General features: G+C 36.7%; 2 protein-coding genes across 2 annotated transcripts; both read right to left on the reverse strand.

The window, feature by feature from the left end:
- Positions 1-1333: 1333 nt before the first annotated feature.
- On the reverse strand, positions 1334-3281 carry UNE1 (intracellular protein transporter, putative (DUF641)). Its single transcript, XM_086229249.1, has one exon. It carries the CDS (start codon positions 3035-3037, stop codon positions 1694-1696), a length of 1344 nt encoding a protein of 447 aa, XP_086085375.1. The 5' UTR covers positions 3038-3281; the 3' UTR covers positions 1334-1693.
- Positions 3282-10711: 7430 nt separating this feature from the next.
- Positions 10712-14312, reverse strand: LOC147297009 (ER lumen protein-retaining receptor A-like). The gene is made up of 6 exons (XM_086244166.1): positions 14070-14312; positions 13331-13596; positions 12246-12361; positions 11365-11438; positions 11197-11260; positions 10712-11111 (listed from the first exon to the last, which is right to left on the reverse strand). Exons 1-6 carry the CDS (start codon positions 14158-14160, stop codon positions 11075-11077), a joined length of 648 nt encoding a protein of 215 aa, XP_086100292.1. The 5' UTR covers positions 14161-14312; the 3' UTR covers positions 10712-11074.
- Between the last annotated feature and the right edge of the window lie 360 nt (positions 14313-14672).

Below are 14672 nucleotides of genomic sequence, written 5' to 3' on the forward strand. Positions count from 1 at the left end.
GGTGTGTATTGTTTCTTATGTAATATAGACATGAAGAGGGGGAAGACACCCAAATCACTAATATGTCTTAATCACTCCCACTCAAGACCTGATATTTCACAATATGTGAGTGAAAAAAAACCCAATTTGATTTGGAATTGAGGTTGGAACAAAAGAGGGTATGTGGGATTTGTCAAGTGTAATATAGAGGATGACAAGCTTAAAATGTGAATTCAACAGTTGCAAACAGTCATTGTTCTTTTCAATACATATAGAACCAAACATTCGAATATGCAGCCAAGGATTTGCTGGCAATTGGAATTTGGGACATCTACTAGAGTGTAGCTAGACACAAACAAAGGCTGAACTGAGTCAGCTATTGCTGTCTTTTACAAGGCACAGGCCCCGTGAACCATGCTCAGAGTTGTCACTCCCTAAGCCCAATAATATACGAGAGTAAAACAAAACGATGATCACCAATGGCTCTATCTATAGGCCAACACTGGTATGGTACATATAAGAAACTCACCAAACAACTAAATACCCTTATCTTTGTCAAACTTGCCTTAAGCGTATATGTATATAGAAAGCATGCCAATGATGCTTGCATTGAATTATTTCATCTCATTTCTGAATTTCATGCAAGTTGCAAAGCCTGACTAGGCTGAATTGTATGTGGGTATGTACATTTACAAAACAATACAATTGCAGAAAAACATTCATTGAACATTTTTAACTCTTAAGTCTCTAACCCATTTAGTGGCAAAAAAAAACTCTACCCCATTTAGTTTATCTCTCTTGGTTATTGCAATTCAAAGACCAGATATCCTTTGGGCCTACACAACCTGACTGCCCTCTCTCCTCCATTACTATGATCCGAATCCAGATCATATCCTCTCTGAACCACTTTCATATGTACTCATGTAGGTCCAGCAGGATGCCAACTCCTAGCAGCTCCTGTTCCCCCCACACACAGTCCCACATAAATATTTATTGTATTTATCGTTTTTATCATGTGCTAAATCACAAAAATTTAGAGAGATAAAACATATAAGATTAGAGGTGAGATCGGTTTGGTTCCACTCAGTTTTAGGGCTGAACTGCAAATCGAACCCAATACAAAGAATCAATTTGATTCCACCAATTAAAGGATTTACAACCGAACCTAACCAAACCAAACTAAACCAAATCAAACCGATTCTTATCGGTTCAACCGAATCTAAAAGGATGTTCAGTTCAATTTTGGGTCAATCGGTTCAGTTTTTTTTTTTTTATCAAAAACCGATTTTTTTTATTGGGTTCGATCGGTGTGGTCGATTTTTGGGTTTTCAAAGATATATCATATATACACTCGTGACAATTAAGTAAGTTTTTATATAACTGGCCTTGTAAAAAGTTCAAATACGAAAGAAACGTCGTATTTTATCCAAAGAAATATAAATGCTACACAAAATATTCATTGCTCAGCAGGTAGCCTTTGCACCTCTAATGTGAAAACTGAGCCATACTGGCAAATAAGACAAGACAACTGTATACCTCTCTCTCTGCTACAACTTTTGCACCTACACACCTTCGCCCCACACAACCATCAAACGGGTCTGATCATTATTTACATTTCTTATGACCAACCATCACCATCCGATCTTCAATTCTCCAATATTGTGTGGCTCACATTCCAAGTCCCAAAACCAAGCAGAGCATCAAGTATCAACCATCAACTCGCCGGAGTAGTCGCCGGAGACAAGTAAACCTGGCTCTGTATCACCGTCTTCCCAATCTTGAACCCCGGCACAACCGTGAAGCTCACCCAAGGCTCTGTATCAACATCGTTGGGAGTCACAGATTCCATGAACACCTCGGAAAATCTACAGTTTTTCTTGACCTGAAAGATTGAAACTTGTTGCCCCAACGAGAATGCCAAGCAATGCAAGAGCCACACACGCATTGACATCTCTGCAAACGCTGCGAAAAACGCAGAGTCGGGAACCCCACCGGAGTTGATGAGCTTTCGCTGGTTCAAATTGCCGAAAAGAGAGCACTCCATCTTTGCGTGCACGAGTTGGAGGTACTTGGCCCTTGTGAACTTACAAAACGATGCGTTTGGGTTCTGGGTCAGAAAGATTTTGGGGTTCACTGATTTGAGTTTCTTGAATTTGTCGAAGAAGAGGAGATGGGGTTTGTTGTTAAGGGATAAAGACTCACTGGGTAGTCCAAAATTTGGGTGGTTGAAGCCTTCAAGCATGGTTTTGGTGACGAATGATTCGAATACGAAGCAGCGATGGCTCTGTTCTGCAAACTCTGCCTCTGGCTCGATGAATTGGATGGCTGTGTCAAGATCCCAGTTGGCCAATTCCATTTCACGGACCATCAACTTCACGAAGCTCCTTATGGGTTTCAAAGTGTGTTGCTGAAATTGAACGAAATGTGTTGGGTTTAGCACCGAAAGTCGAAGATTGTCGAAAATGGACAGAGACCCACTTGCGCTTAGCTTGCTCTCCAAGGACTTGTTGAAAAAGACAGAGTCTTCAAGCTGTTTCTTGAGCGAAGAAATGTGTGAGTCTTTGTTCTCTGCCTCGGACTCCAATTTCTTGATGGTGATCTCGTAGGTCTTCATCAAGCCCTGCTGTTCTTGAATCTCTGCGAGCATCAGAGTGACTTGTGGGGAGAGGTCGAGTTCTTTCTTCAAGAAGCTGCGTTTCAGTTCAGATATGGCTTTGAGCTCGTCGACCACGGCCTGGTCAGCAGTCTGAATAGCTTCGTTGTTGTAGGGGTTTTGAGCCATTTGGAGCTCTGCATAAGCGGCTTTGATGGAGGTAATGCCAGCAAAGAGCTTGGCCAGCAGAGCTTCCATGACTGCTCTGTTTCGAGCTCTGAAATCTTGTTCCTTCTTGCAGTGATGGTGGTCATGGTCGTCTTTGACTTTGGTCTGGGACGTGAGCATACAAATGCCATTGTTGGAGGCAATTCTGCTTGTTGCGGTTCTGAGGTTGAGGACCTTGTGAAAAGTCCTCGCCAGTTTGCTCTTGTTGGTGTTTGGTTTGGGTCTGAGGGTGTCCATCTGAAACAGTAGTAGTACTCAAACTGATCAGATGAAAGTGAAAAGAGTGAGACTTGTTGGAGGCATAAAATTGGGTTGATGGGTTTCTGTTTGTGGGGATAAAAGTGTTTGAAAGAGAATGAATTTAATGGGAAAGCGAAGCATGAGGCGCAAACTTTGACTATAAGATTGAGAGCCGGAGATGGAGGTTAGAAAAGTGGGGATTTTTAAAGCGCGGGAAAAAAGATAAAGAACACTGTGGTTACTGATCAAAACAAGTACAAATCAGAAATAAAGAGTCACAGATTATATATATGTTTTAATTTTTGGGTGGTAATTTATGATGGTGGTATACAGAGAGACGATGATGCGAGTGATTGATGGCTACCATCTACTCATGGACCCTACCTGCTGTATCCATGGTAGTGTTTCACTTTCACCATTGGTCAACATGATTAACGACCTTTGTATGCAAATTAAGCATTAACATGATGAACTAGGACAATATAATGCCAAGATGACATATACATGGTAGCAAAGAATTCTATAATCCGTAATGAAATATATCATATTAATGCAACATTAATGCGAGATGTGAGATAATATTCAAATGTTTGATGATAAATGTTTGAACATTGTCGCCCCATCTCTTGTATTAATGTTTGATGATGAGGCGAGGGAGCATTGTTGCATATTCCATTTCAGTCCTACATCTTTTATTTCATATTCGAGAGAAAATTTGACTTAAAGTTCAATATATAGAGTTTATATCAAAAAAAGTATTAATCAAATAAATTTGAAACCATATAGTTTTAAATATAAGTACAATATTAATATCTAACACAAACTGATGATCGAAATTTGAAAATAATGTTGCTTTATATAATATTAGGTAATTAACCAATGAAGTGAAGTCGAAGCAAAATAATTGGCAGTGGGATGCTACATTATTATTGGTACATGTATATCATTACTAATCCAAAAGAAAACGTATAAACCATACGTGAAGTTGTTAAAAGCCAAATGTATATAATTGATGTCACTCAGTACTGACTATTATTATAAGCCAAGTGTATAAATTAACATACTCATGGTCTTTTTGAAATTGATTTTTTATTTTTTTAAATAAAAAATGGAATTGAAAGCAACAATTATTAACCTGCTTCGAACTCGTGTGGAGCATAATGCAGTGGCCTCAAGAACCCTAAACGGCAAGGACGGCAACAAAACAGAGCTTTGGATTTTGTGATTTCTTCAGTGCAGCACTAAGTACGTACTGAATACCATCAGCAATGCAGAGGTCAACTTCCTTAATTGGATAGGCATTGCTCCAACAAAAAAAAAAACAAAAATGTCAAGACTTCTTTAGATGATATAATTAACAATTAATATTATACATATGTACGTATATATGAATTGCAATTTGCAAAACAAAGCCAGCAAGAAAAAGAGTTTGGTTGATCATCTTTTCTTTTTTCCTCAACTGTAATGTACTTTGGATATATACATAAACAACTATCATTAGCCATGTGATTGTTCTTGGAAATTTAGAATATGCAAACTGCAAAACATAGACATAAAGAAAGGAGATATATTGATGATGATTAAACTTTTTATTTATTGAATAAAAGTGGTTTTATAACATATTTTGGACAAATTAATATAACAGTGGTTTTATAACATAATTAACTATGCAAATTGTATTGGTTTGTGCAAAAGTTTTAATGTTTTATTTTTTGTGCAAAGCATTATTGGTTGTTAAACTGTATTAAACTTGTATTTGTTGAAAAACATTTTTAATTTTATTTTCCGGTTTTGGGCAGGCATGGTTCTGAATAATAATTAATCTATAACTCATAAGTAGGGGGATTGCAGTGTGGGACCCGAGAGGCACACACAATTCAAAAGAGACAGAGCCGAAAGAAGATTGTGACGACATCACAGTCCTGACTCCCGAGATATGAGCACCACACTTAATTGGTTTTGTACTCTGCAGCCTGCTTCAAATTTTTAATTCATTTTCTTATACCTTTCCTTTGATTCTTTTAATCTTTCTTTCTTCTAGAAACATATTTTTAATTCATTTTCCGACCCAAAAAAAGAAACATATTTACATAATCTAAAGTTCTAAACACTGGTTATCCTAGGATTATTTGCTGTTTTTTATATTGATATCGCGTGTTTATGAGGAAATTTGACATCATAATTATTATAGAAAGAAATATCACTAAAACATTAACAGTGATATTGCATGTTGAGGAACCATTAATGGATCAACACCAGCTCTGCCTATTTGAACATGCATGTGAAACAATTAGTCTCCTCAAATATTATAGGTTCTATATGTTCTTGCTGTAATACACCTTCGACATGTCCCACGAGGGTTAACTAAATAAATAGCACATTCATAAAATTGATTGAGGTGGTAATAAAAGATGGATAGTGGATATGTTTCAAAAGTCAAATTAGTGGTGTTCCACATTAATTATTAGTAGACAATAGGAGTGGGGCGAAAAGAAAAATATTGTCTACAAGTCTACAACCCAAACGTTTATATATATATATAATTCAGATTGAGCCACATCCCTGCACAAAAAGTTGCTTAATTTGTCATAGAAAACTACAAAATGTGACCCATAAGAGAACACATCGATTTGATTTAAGGATCAGAGTGTGCTGGATTTCCATCTTTTATGATGGAAAATTACACAAACTGTTTTTGGTTTTTAGTAAGAGGCAAAATCCTCTACATTTGTTCTTCAAATAGGAGACGAGAGTTTCAAGCTAGTTGGAGCAAAGTATTCAATTATATATAGCAAATTGCCACACCAAGATACAAATGTTGACGAGTGGTCTTGAACAGTTGAACATATGATTCAAATGATATTGAGTTTATATTATACGAGGTATTTTTGAATTTTAAATATTATATATATTACAAAGATAATTAATAAAAGTCTAAAACGATACTAATTTAAAATTTGAATATGATATCTGCATATATTAAATATGAACAGTAAACTATGGGTTACAAATTAAAGTCCAGATTGTGTGATATCTGGCAAACAAAATCATGGTTATGTGTTAGATTGTGCACGTCCATTATAACTTAAGTGAGAACTTTCATTAAGGATATATAGACCTTGTACACTACTTATAATATGTGGTCGATCAATATTATAATATATTATTGGGACCACAAGCACATCTAGTACAAGTGGGCAGCAAAACTAATACCATTATAGTTGCTTGTAAAGTTATAATTAATCTTGCATGGCGGACCAAATCGCTTGTTTCTTGAAATACAACATTATTTTGTCATATATCCACTATATATATATCTAATCTTCGATATAGTAGTTGGTCATAAACCTATAACATATAATAACCTTTCTTTTTTGGCATGCGACTTTAGTATATATATATATATATATCATCACGCGGACTCAACATTAAACCAAATCATTTAGTTGAATTGTCATGATCTTTCGATCTCCCATTTGCATATATAATCAATTCATAATTCTTCAGTGTTAATTGCATGGCACAAGACCAATTGGAAAAACCAAGTCAATATATCACGAACAAACCCTTTCTCAAGCTAGCTAGCACTGTATATATATATATATATATATAAAAAAATCTCTCCCACGAATAAGTTGGTATAGCAATTACATATGTATAATAATTAGGTACACGTAGAGAAATTAATTATTCAGTTTGATGAATATTAATGTGTTTCTAATGGCATGGCAAGCAAAATTGAAACTATGTACCATGAGGACTTGCTTGCATTATAATTGTGTTTTCTAATCCATTAATACTATTCTCTATTTCTCTCGTCTTGTCGTCTTGTCCTATAATATTCATACAAATGTTCATATATATCATGATTTCGATCCCCATAGCGATCACTTTACCTTGCTTGATTCTTTATTGATAATATGTTGATTGAGCTTGTGCTTTGTGTTGGACCTACCGGTTCAGTAGGTAACTTCAGTTTCCTTGAATCGAATTTTCCTTGTATCAAAAAACTAACAAAATCTGATATTTATTATTTGACCCCCAAGGCCAAGTGGGCCTTACTGTAGGGCATTCTACATTGCTTTCCAGCTCCAGTAAACTTCGAATATCCCTGAGAAAGGATTCATAGTTGCAATTGAGATTGGAGGGGACTACTTCATTTTGGACATTTATGTATCCTACTACTAGTACTTGCAGTTGTTCAGTGGCTCAGTGGCTCAGTGCATGCAGCACATATCAGCTTTTCAGGCCAATGTCTAATCGAACGTTTGTTATGCATGGAAGGGAATATATAGCTAGGTAGGTCTGTTATAGGCTTTTAGCACAGTGGCCGTCTTGGTGATCCCTCTAGTCACACAAAGTCTTGGCTATAACTCAGTGTGTTTGAGAAATTCTCACTTGCAATGTGTGTCAGCGTACGTGAGTAAATATCAAAGAAACATTAATTGTAAACACTCATTTTACTTAAGAATTTCTCCAAAATCTTGGTATAACTCAACATTTTGGCGAAATTCTTAGGGACGCCCATTTTTATGTGATTGGCATGTGATGAAAACATGCATATAAAACACTGCTTTCATATAAAACACTGCTTTCATATAATTATATTTGACAGTGAAAAATTTATATCCTAGTTGTCGGGTTGTGAACCCACTAAAATTTTAAAAATTAAAAATAATTGTATGATGCAAATTTCGATTCCCATTTGTTTTACTGAGACTTTTATACTTAGCATCCCTCAGCTTAAACACTGAATTTCAGATTCACATCCTAAAAGATTGTCTAGACATTTTAATAAGAATTTGGAATATCGTTGGTACAATAGTAATCTTTACTTTTTTAAAATAAATTTTATTTGTCTATTAGGAAATAAAAAATTCTCAAAATCTTTAAAAATCTAGAAATGTTCCTCGTATTAATTACTTTAAGTGTCCAGCAAGCATCCTTGGCAGCAAAAATTATAGGCTGCGGGATCCAATCATACGAGACATGCATGTCCCCTATTTAATCTAATGCATGATGGATAAATAGAGGTCAATTTAATTGTGAAGCTATATAATGTACAAAAAATAAAGCCAAAAGTTGCTAAAGTTACAAAAATAATAGAATCCATATAATCTAAAGTTTGAAGTTGTCGATTAGAGGGACACACCATGATTGCCAACTACGTAATATCACTAAGTAATCATTTATTAAATAGCTTAAAGGGGAAGATGAAGGATAGTAGGTAAAATACTAAAAACGCAAAGTTTGGAAATTATGGGCTTATCAATTCTCGAAGTATTTGGTGCAAGTTTCATGTTCTGTAAAATTAGTTCATCAGGTCCAACTCGATCCCATTTTTTGGGCCATGTCATACACAGGTTCGACCAACAGACAAGGTTGGGCCAAAATCCAAGACTTTTAGTACAACTTGACCCAAAATTCATGAGCTGATGAATGTTGAAGGACCTTCAAGGGAAGATGTGGCCATCCATTATATGGTACGTACTCATCTTTCCCTTGCCTTACTTTCATATACAACTTTACTAGCACTTATGTAGCTAACTTTGTCACAAGAAACATTGAATTAGGTAGAAATCAAATAATTATTTGGACCCAGGAGTGATCTTGATCGAATTTGGTTATACATGGAATATATGGGATTTTATAATATTCATACAAATATGATCTTGTCATTACCATCAAAGATCTATTAGGCATAAAATATTTGGAAACAGTATGTTTTAAAGAAGGATTCTAGTGAGGAAAGAAGCTCCCCTCATAAAATATATGTGTATCTTGAATTTTTTCGTAAGGCTGTTAATTGATCCGTGAACTTGTTGTTGATTAAAAAGAACCTCCTGTCTTGGATCTGATCTGGCATATATTATATTATAGGGTAAGCGACACTTTTCATGGGTTCATTGTAGGAAGACTTTAACCTCTTGAAAGGGCTCTCTTTCCAAAAACAAAGGTTGTCTAATCAGTAATTGTGGTCTGTTAGAAAGTTGGGTTTTTTGTTTTTGTGACACATTGGGCACCTCCATGCTTACACTCTCACTTTGTGTTGCAGGAATATAAGATCGTCCTTCAAAATAAAAGCATTGCGGAATATATAATATCCAGGTAGCATGGTTGGTTCTGCGTGGAAATCTGTGTGGGAAACTTGGTAAGCTTCTTATCATCAGGCTGCTGTTTCATTATTGATATTTTTTCCATGTCATATTTAAATGGGTATTAAAACTTGGATCTCCAGTAAACCATCAAAAGCATGACTCTGAATTAGTTATGCATCGATGTGTGCAGTATTGTTTTACTCTGTTGAGAAAGTAAGGAGTAAGATACTAATTAAGATGGGCCATATTGGAGACGGTCTCTTGCTGCTACATTTTTATGCCGTTTGGTTTTACTAATCAGGAAGTCATCTCAATCAAGTTACTAATCACTTCGTTATAGCAGTCATAGGTGATAATTTGTCTCTGAAAATTCTCACTCATCCGAAGTTCCTGTTGATAATCACCTCTCAACTCTTTTGAGTGTTGCCATTGTTGTTTTGTAAGTAGCGCGCTGTTCTCTATTCCATAATGTTCCCATGTATCTTTCTTGATAAGGATGTTTAATCATATATGATCTTGTTCATTTGGGGTGTGGACATATTATTTTCTTCATGTTAATTTCTTTTGGATTCTTAAATTGACAACTCACACGCCGGTCATAAGGATCAGTTGCTATCTAAGAAGATCCCAGTACTAGGGCACATGTTATATTTCAATCCGAATTTCACTTTATTTTGCTAGATAGGTGTCAACTAGATAAATATTTGACATTTTAAAAATACTGAATGTGTTTGTGCATGTTTATGTGCTGTGTCGGTGTGTCCTATGACTCCTATCTATATCAATATGTTCGGTTGATTGTTTGCTTTTAAATATCAGCTCACATATAGAAAGAATACTTAAATTTCTGTTACACCCTTTTTGTTAGAATGATCTATACTTTTTGAGATCGAGATTGGGTTTTGGTATTGTTGGGAAAGCAGCATGAGAGTGGGCTCGGCTCAGCTAAAAGAAAAAAGTTTATTTATCCAGCAACCCAAACCCACTACCCCAACGGCCCAACCCATCCCTGAAGGTGTACAACAGGCCGCCCCGGAACGTTTAAAGTACGTCCATTCGTGCTTCGTGCCGGGCCAATCCGACTCAACTTCTCTCTGAAGGGGACCTTTCTGTCTCCGGTAGAATGACAGAAATGGTCTCACCAAATGCAGCACTCTAAAGTCTAAACCCTCCTCTCATTTTCAACTACCTGTAGCTCAGAGTCAGAGACCATCCAAATTCCACAACCGTACGTAACCCAAAACATTATAGCATGTAAAACAGAAAAGAAGAGAGTTTTACCTGAGAGAGCTGGAAAGCTTCAGTTGGTATCCAATGTGCCTCAGGCTTCTCAGGCAAGAGACAAGTATAGAGGCACCACAAATTCTCACACTTGCCTGCCTTATCCAATGCGTCGTGGCGACACCACTTGGCCAATTGTCAATGTCCGCGTAGCTTGTGAATTTGAGCAAGTAGCGTGCTTCTTTTAAATTATTTCTTTTTGGCAGTTGATTTTTGTTTTTTTTGTTTTTCCTGATTTAATCTTAATTGGGCCAGGTCTTCCACCGGCCCAACCATGAAAACAGTAATTACGTAGCAAAATAGTATAAAAGTTAAAACTGCAGACTAGCACAGTTGCACCATATATCTGCCATTTTCGTTCATCCTTGCAACAACATCTTTACAAGGTGAAGATACAACGTTTTGAAAAGTATCAGCTCATAATGAACACGGGTGTAATCTGACCTAGGTGTCTATGAGATGGGCAACTCTACTTCACCCAACATCCACTGACTATTCCCCCATTTATGGTTACAGGGGATTGCATCCTAACTCAAAACTACATATTCTGTATACGCTTCTTCCGGCAGAGTTATCTTGCAGGTAGATTTACCACCACGGTGTAGAAATCCTAAGCAATGATTCAGATTTAAAATTTAAAAAATGCATCCTCCGCTTAAGCTGGCAGCTGAAGCTTTGCATTATTTTTCCAGCTGCCAAAAAAAAAACACCTTTTACTGTTAACAATGTACGAGGATGTACAAGGAACATTAGCAAGAAGGTGACAGGATTTCCCACCTGAGAAAGTAGTAGTAGAAAAAATCTGCATATAAAGCTGTCTGAACCAAACCAGAGATGCACGCTGCAAAATTAGAAAAAAAAAAGGAGAGTCAGCCAATTAGCCAAACTCTCCCCAAGTAAAATAAAACCAAAAAAGAAAGAAAGCATTTGTCCTCTATAACTTACCGATCCAACGAGTGAATTGTGGTTCTGTTAGGTAGCGATAGATCCAATTGAGGATGTAAAGTGCACGATAGGCCCTGCAATTTGAAACATTAAGTTATATCCCAAGATGAACTGTATTTGCACACAAGCACACACATCAGCCATTTAATCTGGTCCAAACTGCTGCATGTTATTTGGTCTTCTTCATTTCAACACATTCAGCATTCGTTCAAGGAAGCAAGTATCAAAATTTTCCATAAATAACTCACACCTCAAGAGTAACCAAATACTAAGGACCGATATTAAAACCTGGTATGCGTAAAGAAAATGTTATGATTTCCCCTAATTACACATATCATTCCAACTTGGCAGACCATACAAGTCAGGTCCGTAGACATTGATCTGAATAAGTTTGTCTTGCACACAAAGGACCAAGCTACTCTATAACCCAGTTTGGAGCTTTTTCACCAGTTCAATAGCCTATTCTCTTTTATCTTTTCCTAAAGCAGGGCTGGCTTTTACTTCTTTCCCAAAAGAAGGAAACCTCATGGTAAGTAACCCTTCTTAGCCAATAGTGCATCCAGGGTGAATACCCATAGTCCAGATTCCAGAAAGACAATTTGCTTTGCTTTCCCGACAAACAAGTCATATGCTCTGTCCTTAATGAGACAAAAACATTTGAGACACTTATAATCCCATTACATGTGACAAGAGAAACAAAGTACATATCTGATAAATCTGATTGTGAATAATGACTGAGGAAAGAAAATTTTTAGAGGACATCTAAATTCAATTAAACTCCACATAATAGACAGAAACCAAATTTTAAAGCCAGGTTAAACACAAGATATTCTTGAGTGTAAAACAGATTACGAACCTCATGGTGGAATGAATATACTTACCCAAGAAAGAGCACATACTGCCCAGTCAAATTGTCCACATTTCCACTTCGATGAAGCAAAACCAACTGCGGAAGAATTGAAACTGCCTCCAAGTATATTGAGAATGCCCAGAACACCTGAAAATAGTTTTACTTCAGTGTTAGAAGCATACCATGTTGCAGGTGCACCATTATGGCTTAAGAATGCATGAGGGAACAACAAAACAAAAAACTTACAACAGTGGTGTTTGGGATCAAGAATCAAAGAACAAGATCACTAAATTCTTACCAGAAAATAAGTATTTATAATAATTTTAAAATAAAAAGTCTTAGTCTACTATGAAAATAGTAACTTGTACTCAATAAGAAAAAGAACTAAAAATATGACTTGGTCGTATAGTGTATAAGAAACCTCAGGAATGTCAGGACCAATATGCAAAATATAGCAATCATTATTATGCTAAATCTTCCCCCTCTAGGAGTAGGAACCCATGTTGGTGAGACTAACTGGTTATCAAATAACTGCCTGTATGTTAAAGAAAAAGCTTCTTCCATGTAAGAAGAAACTAGCAGCCTTAACAGGCAAAAGGAAACCTAACAAAAGTTAACTAAAAGAAATAACCAAACATGAGATGAGAATTTAAGAACAAAACACAGGCAGATGCTACATACATGTATACAAACTTCTATTTAAAAGTGAGAGTAGAGGCCAAGACCAGAGTACACAGTAGATTTATAAGCTCTATCTGAAATTTACATAATAACTCAAAATTAAACAATTATCATTATGGAACATCAATTGTTATGAATTAAGAGTAACACAACGGGCAACAGTGAATCTATCAGGATGGGGTTTTCCAGCTTGTGGTTTAGTTTAGGATGGGTGAAAAGGTTCACACTAGATTGAAGAGAAACCAACTAAGAGGCACAATTAGGCTGAAGGCAATAAACCATCAAAACTACACACCGCACAACATGACAGCACAATAAACCATAAATGCCAACTAGAAATATTCAAAAGAATCAATCATCATAAATCCATAATTCAAAAATGACTAAACATAAAATACATCAAGACAACTAGATAACGTTAGATTAATGTGTCACCTCTTGAAATGTGAACTTCTCATGGACAAGGAGCGCAAACACAAAGCATCCCCCAATAAGGTAATAATGGCGGAATGTGTCGAGCTCTTTATCGTAGGAACGCCTCACCAATCTGTGCATCCGCATACACCAAACAATCGCCAGCGTGCTCCCAATGAACACTATCTTCATTACAGTGTTATAGACGGAGATAAAGTCCATGAACAGATCCAAGTACCGAGTCAGAAACACCAGCGCATAAAGCTCCTGAGTCTTAAGCGAAATCCCTAAAACAATAAGCAAATATCAGTTTCACAAATCGATCACGCTCATCGCTAATGCGTTTCTTGTTTGCCAACAAATTTTATGGAAAATTGAACTTAATTGTTCCGGTTCCGAATATTTGTCATGTTTTGGGAGGGAGCTGACGAAACTAATAACCTTTACAACCGAACACTCATCAAGTATTTGTCATATTTTCCTTTTACTTCCATCCTCTGTTTCTCAGCAACCAAACGCTAAACAACAATGCACGATTGTTTGCCGGGGAAAAAAATTAAAGAAATGAACACGAAACGACAAGCCTTCAGTTAATAAAATCTGATCCAGCATTACTGAGTAGAGTAATTTCCCACTTTGAGCAATCTTCCAAGGGGAAAACAGATGAGATTAATTTTCTTCCTCTACTTTCCTGCGTTTTCTCGGGAAGCAAACAGGGGTGGGAAATTAAATGAGAATGAGAAAAGCAGTGTGTGATTACCTGAGCATGATTTGGTGGCGTAAATCTTGAGAAGGAGGACCAAAATACTGGCCAAGTGGGTCATATCCCCAGCCAACCTGAAGACATTCATGGTTTGAACTTTGAAGGAAGACTCGTGTGCCCTAGATTTCAGCAGAACAGAAGCGGAGGAGAGAGGGAGTTGAATTCGGTGTGAATGAGTTTTCCAAGAGTGTGAGGGAAGGAAAAGGTGACGTGGCAGTCGGTAACGACTTCTACCGCCTCCACGATGTTCACAGGAGCTAATGAGAGGGAGGGTTTGTCTTAGGTGCAGCACGGGATTGGTGATCAGTCGTCCTTGGCCTCTTTTGGCCCGTTGGATTTATCGAAGGGCTAGATGTTAAAGAGAAGGAGTAGTATTGTAAATTCAATTCTTAGGTTCAGGCCTTGGTAAAATGAAGCCCTTAGAGACCATGTTCTAATGTCGGCCCAAGCTGCTCGCCCAAAAAAAAAAAAAAACAATGCCAGCCCAAGCTGATCAGATTATTTAATTGGGCTCGTTTGGCCATAACCTGTATTTTCCCTTTCTTGAACTCTTTTTTATTCATTCTTTTTTTTTTTTTGGTAAGACTTTTTTATTCATTC

Source organism: Dryas octopetala, chromosome 1, assembly GCF_963921425.1.
Source record: "Dryas octopetala chromosome 1, drDryOcto1.1, whole genome shotgun sequence".
Classification (NCBI taxonomy): Eukaryota; Viridiplantae; Streptophyta; class Magnoliopsida; order Rosales; family Rosaceae; genus Dryas; species Dryas octopetala.

Excerpts from the sequence above, each read along its gene's own strand:
- LOC147297009 (XM_086244166.1), bottom strand. The coding sequence starts at position 14,160 with ATGAATGTCTTCAGGTTGGCTGGGGATATGACCCACTTGGCCAGTATT. Across the intron at positions 11,261-11,364 it reads ACAATTCACTCGTTGGATCG|CGTGCATCTCTGGTTTGGTT; the intron begins GTAAGTTATAGA and ends CTAATTTTGCAG. Across the intron at positions 11,112-11,196 it reads TTCTACTACTACTTTCTCAG|CTGGAAAAATAATGCAAAGC; the intron begins GTGGGAAATCCT and ends TTTTTTTGGCAG.
- UNE1 (XM_086229249.1), bottom strand. The coding sequence starts at position 3,037 with ATGGACACCCTCAGACCCAAACCAAACACCAACAAGAGCAAACTGGCG.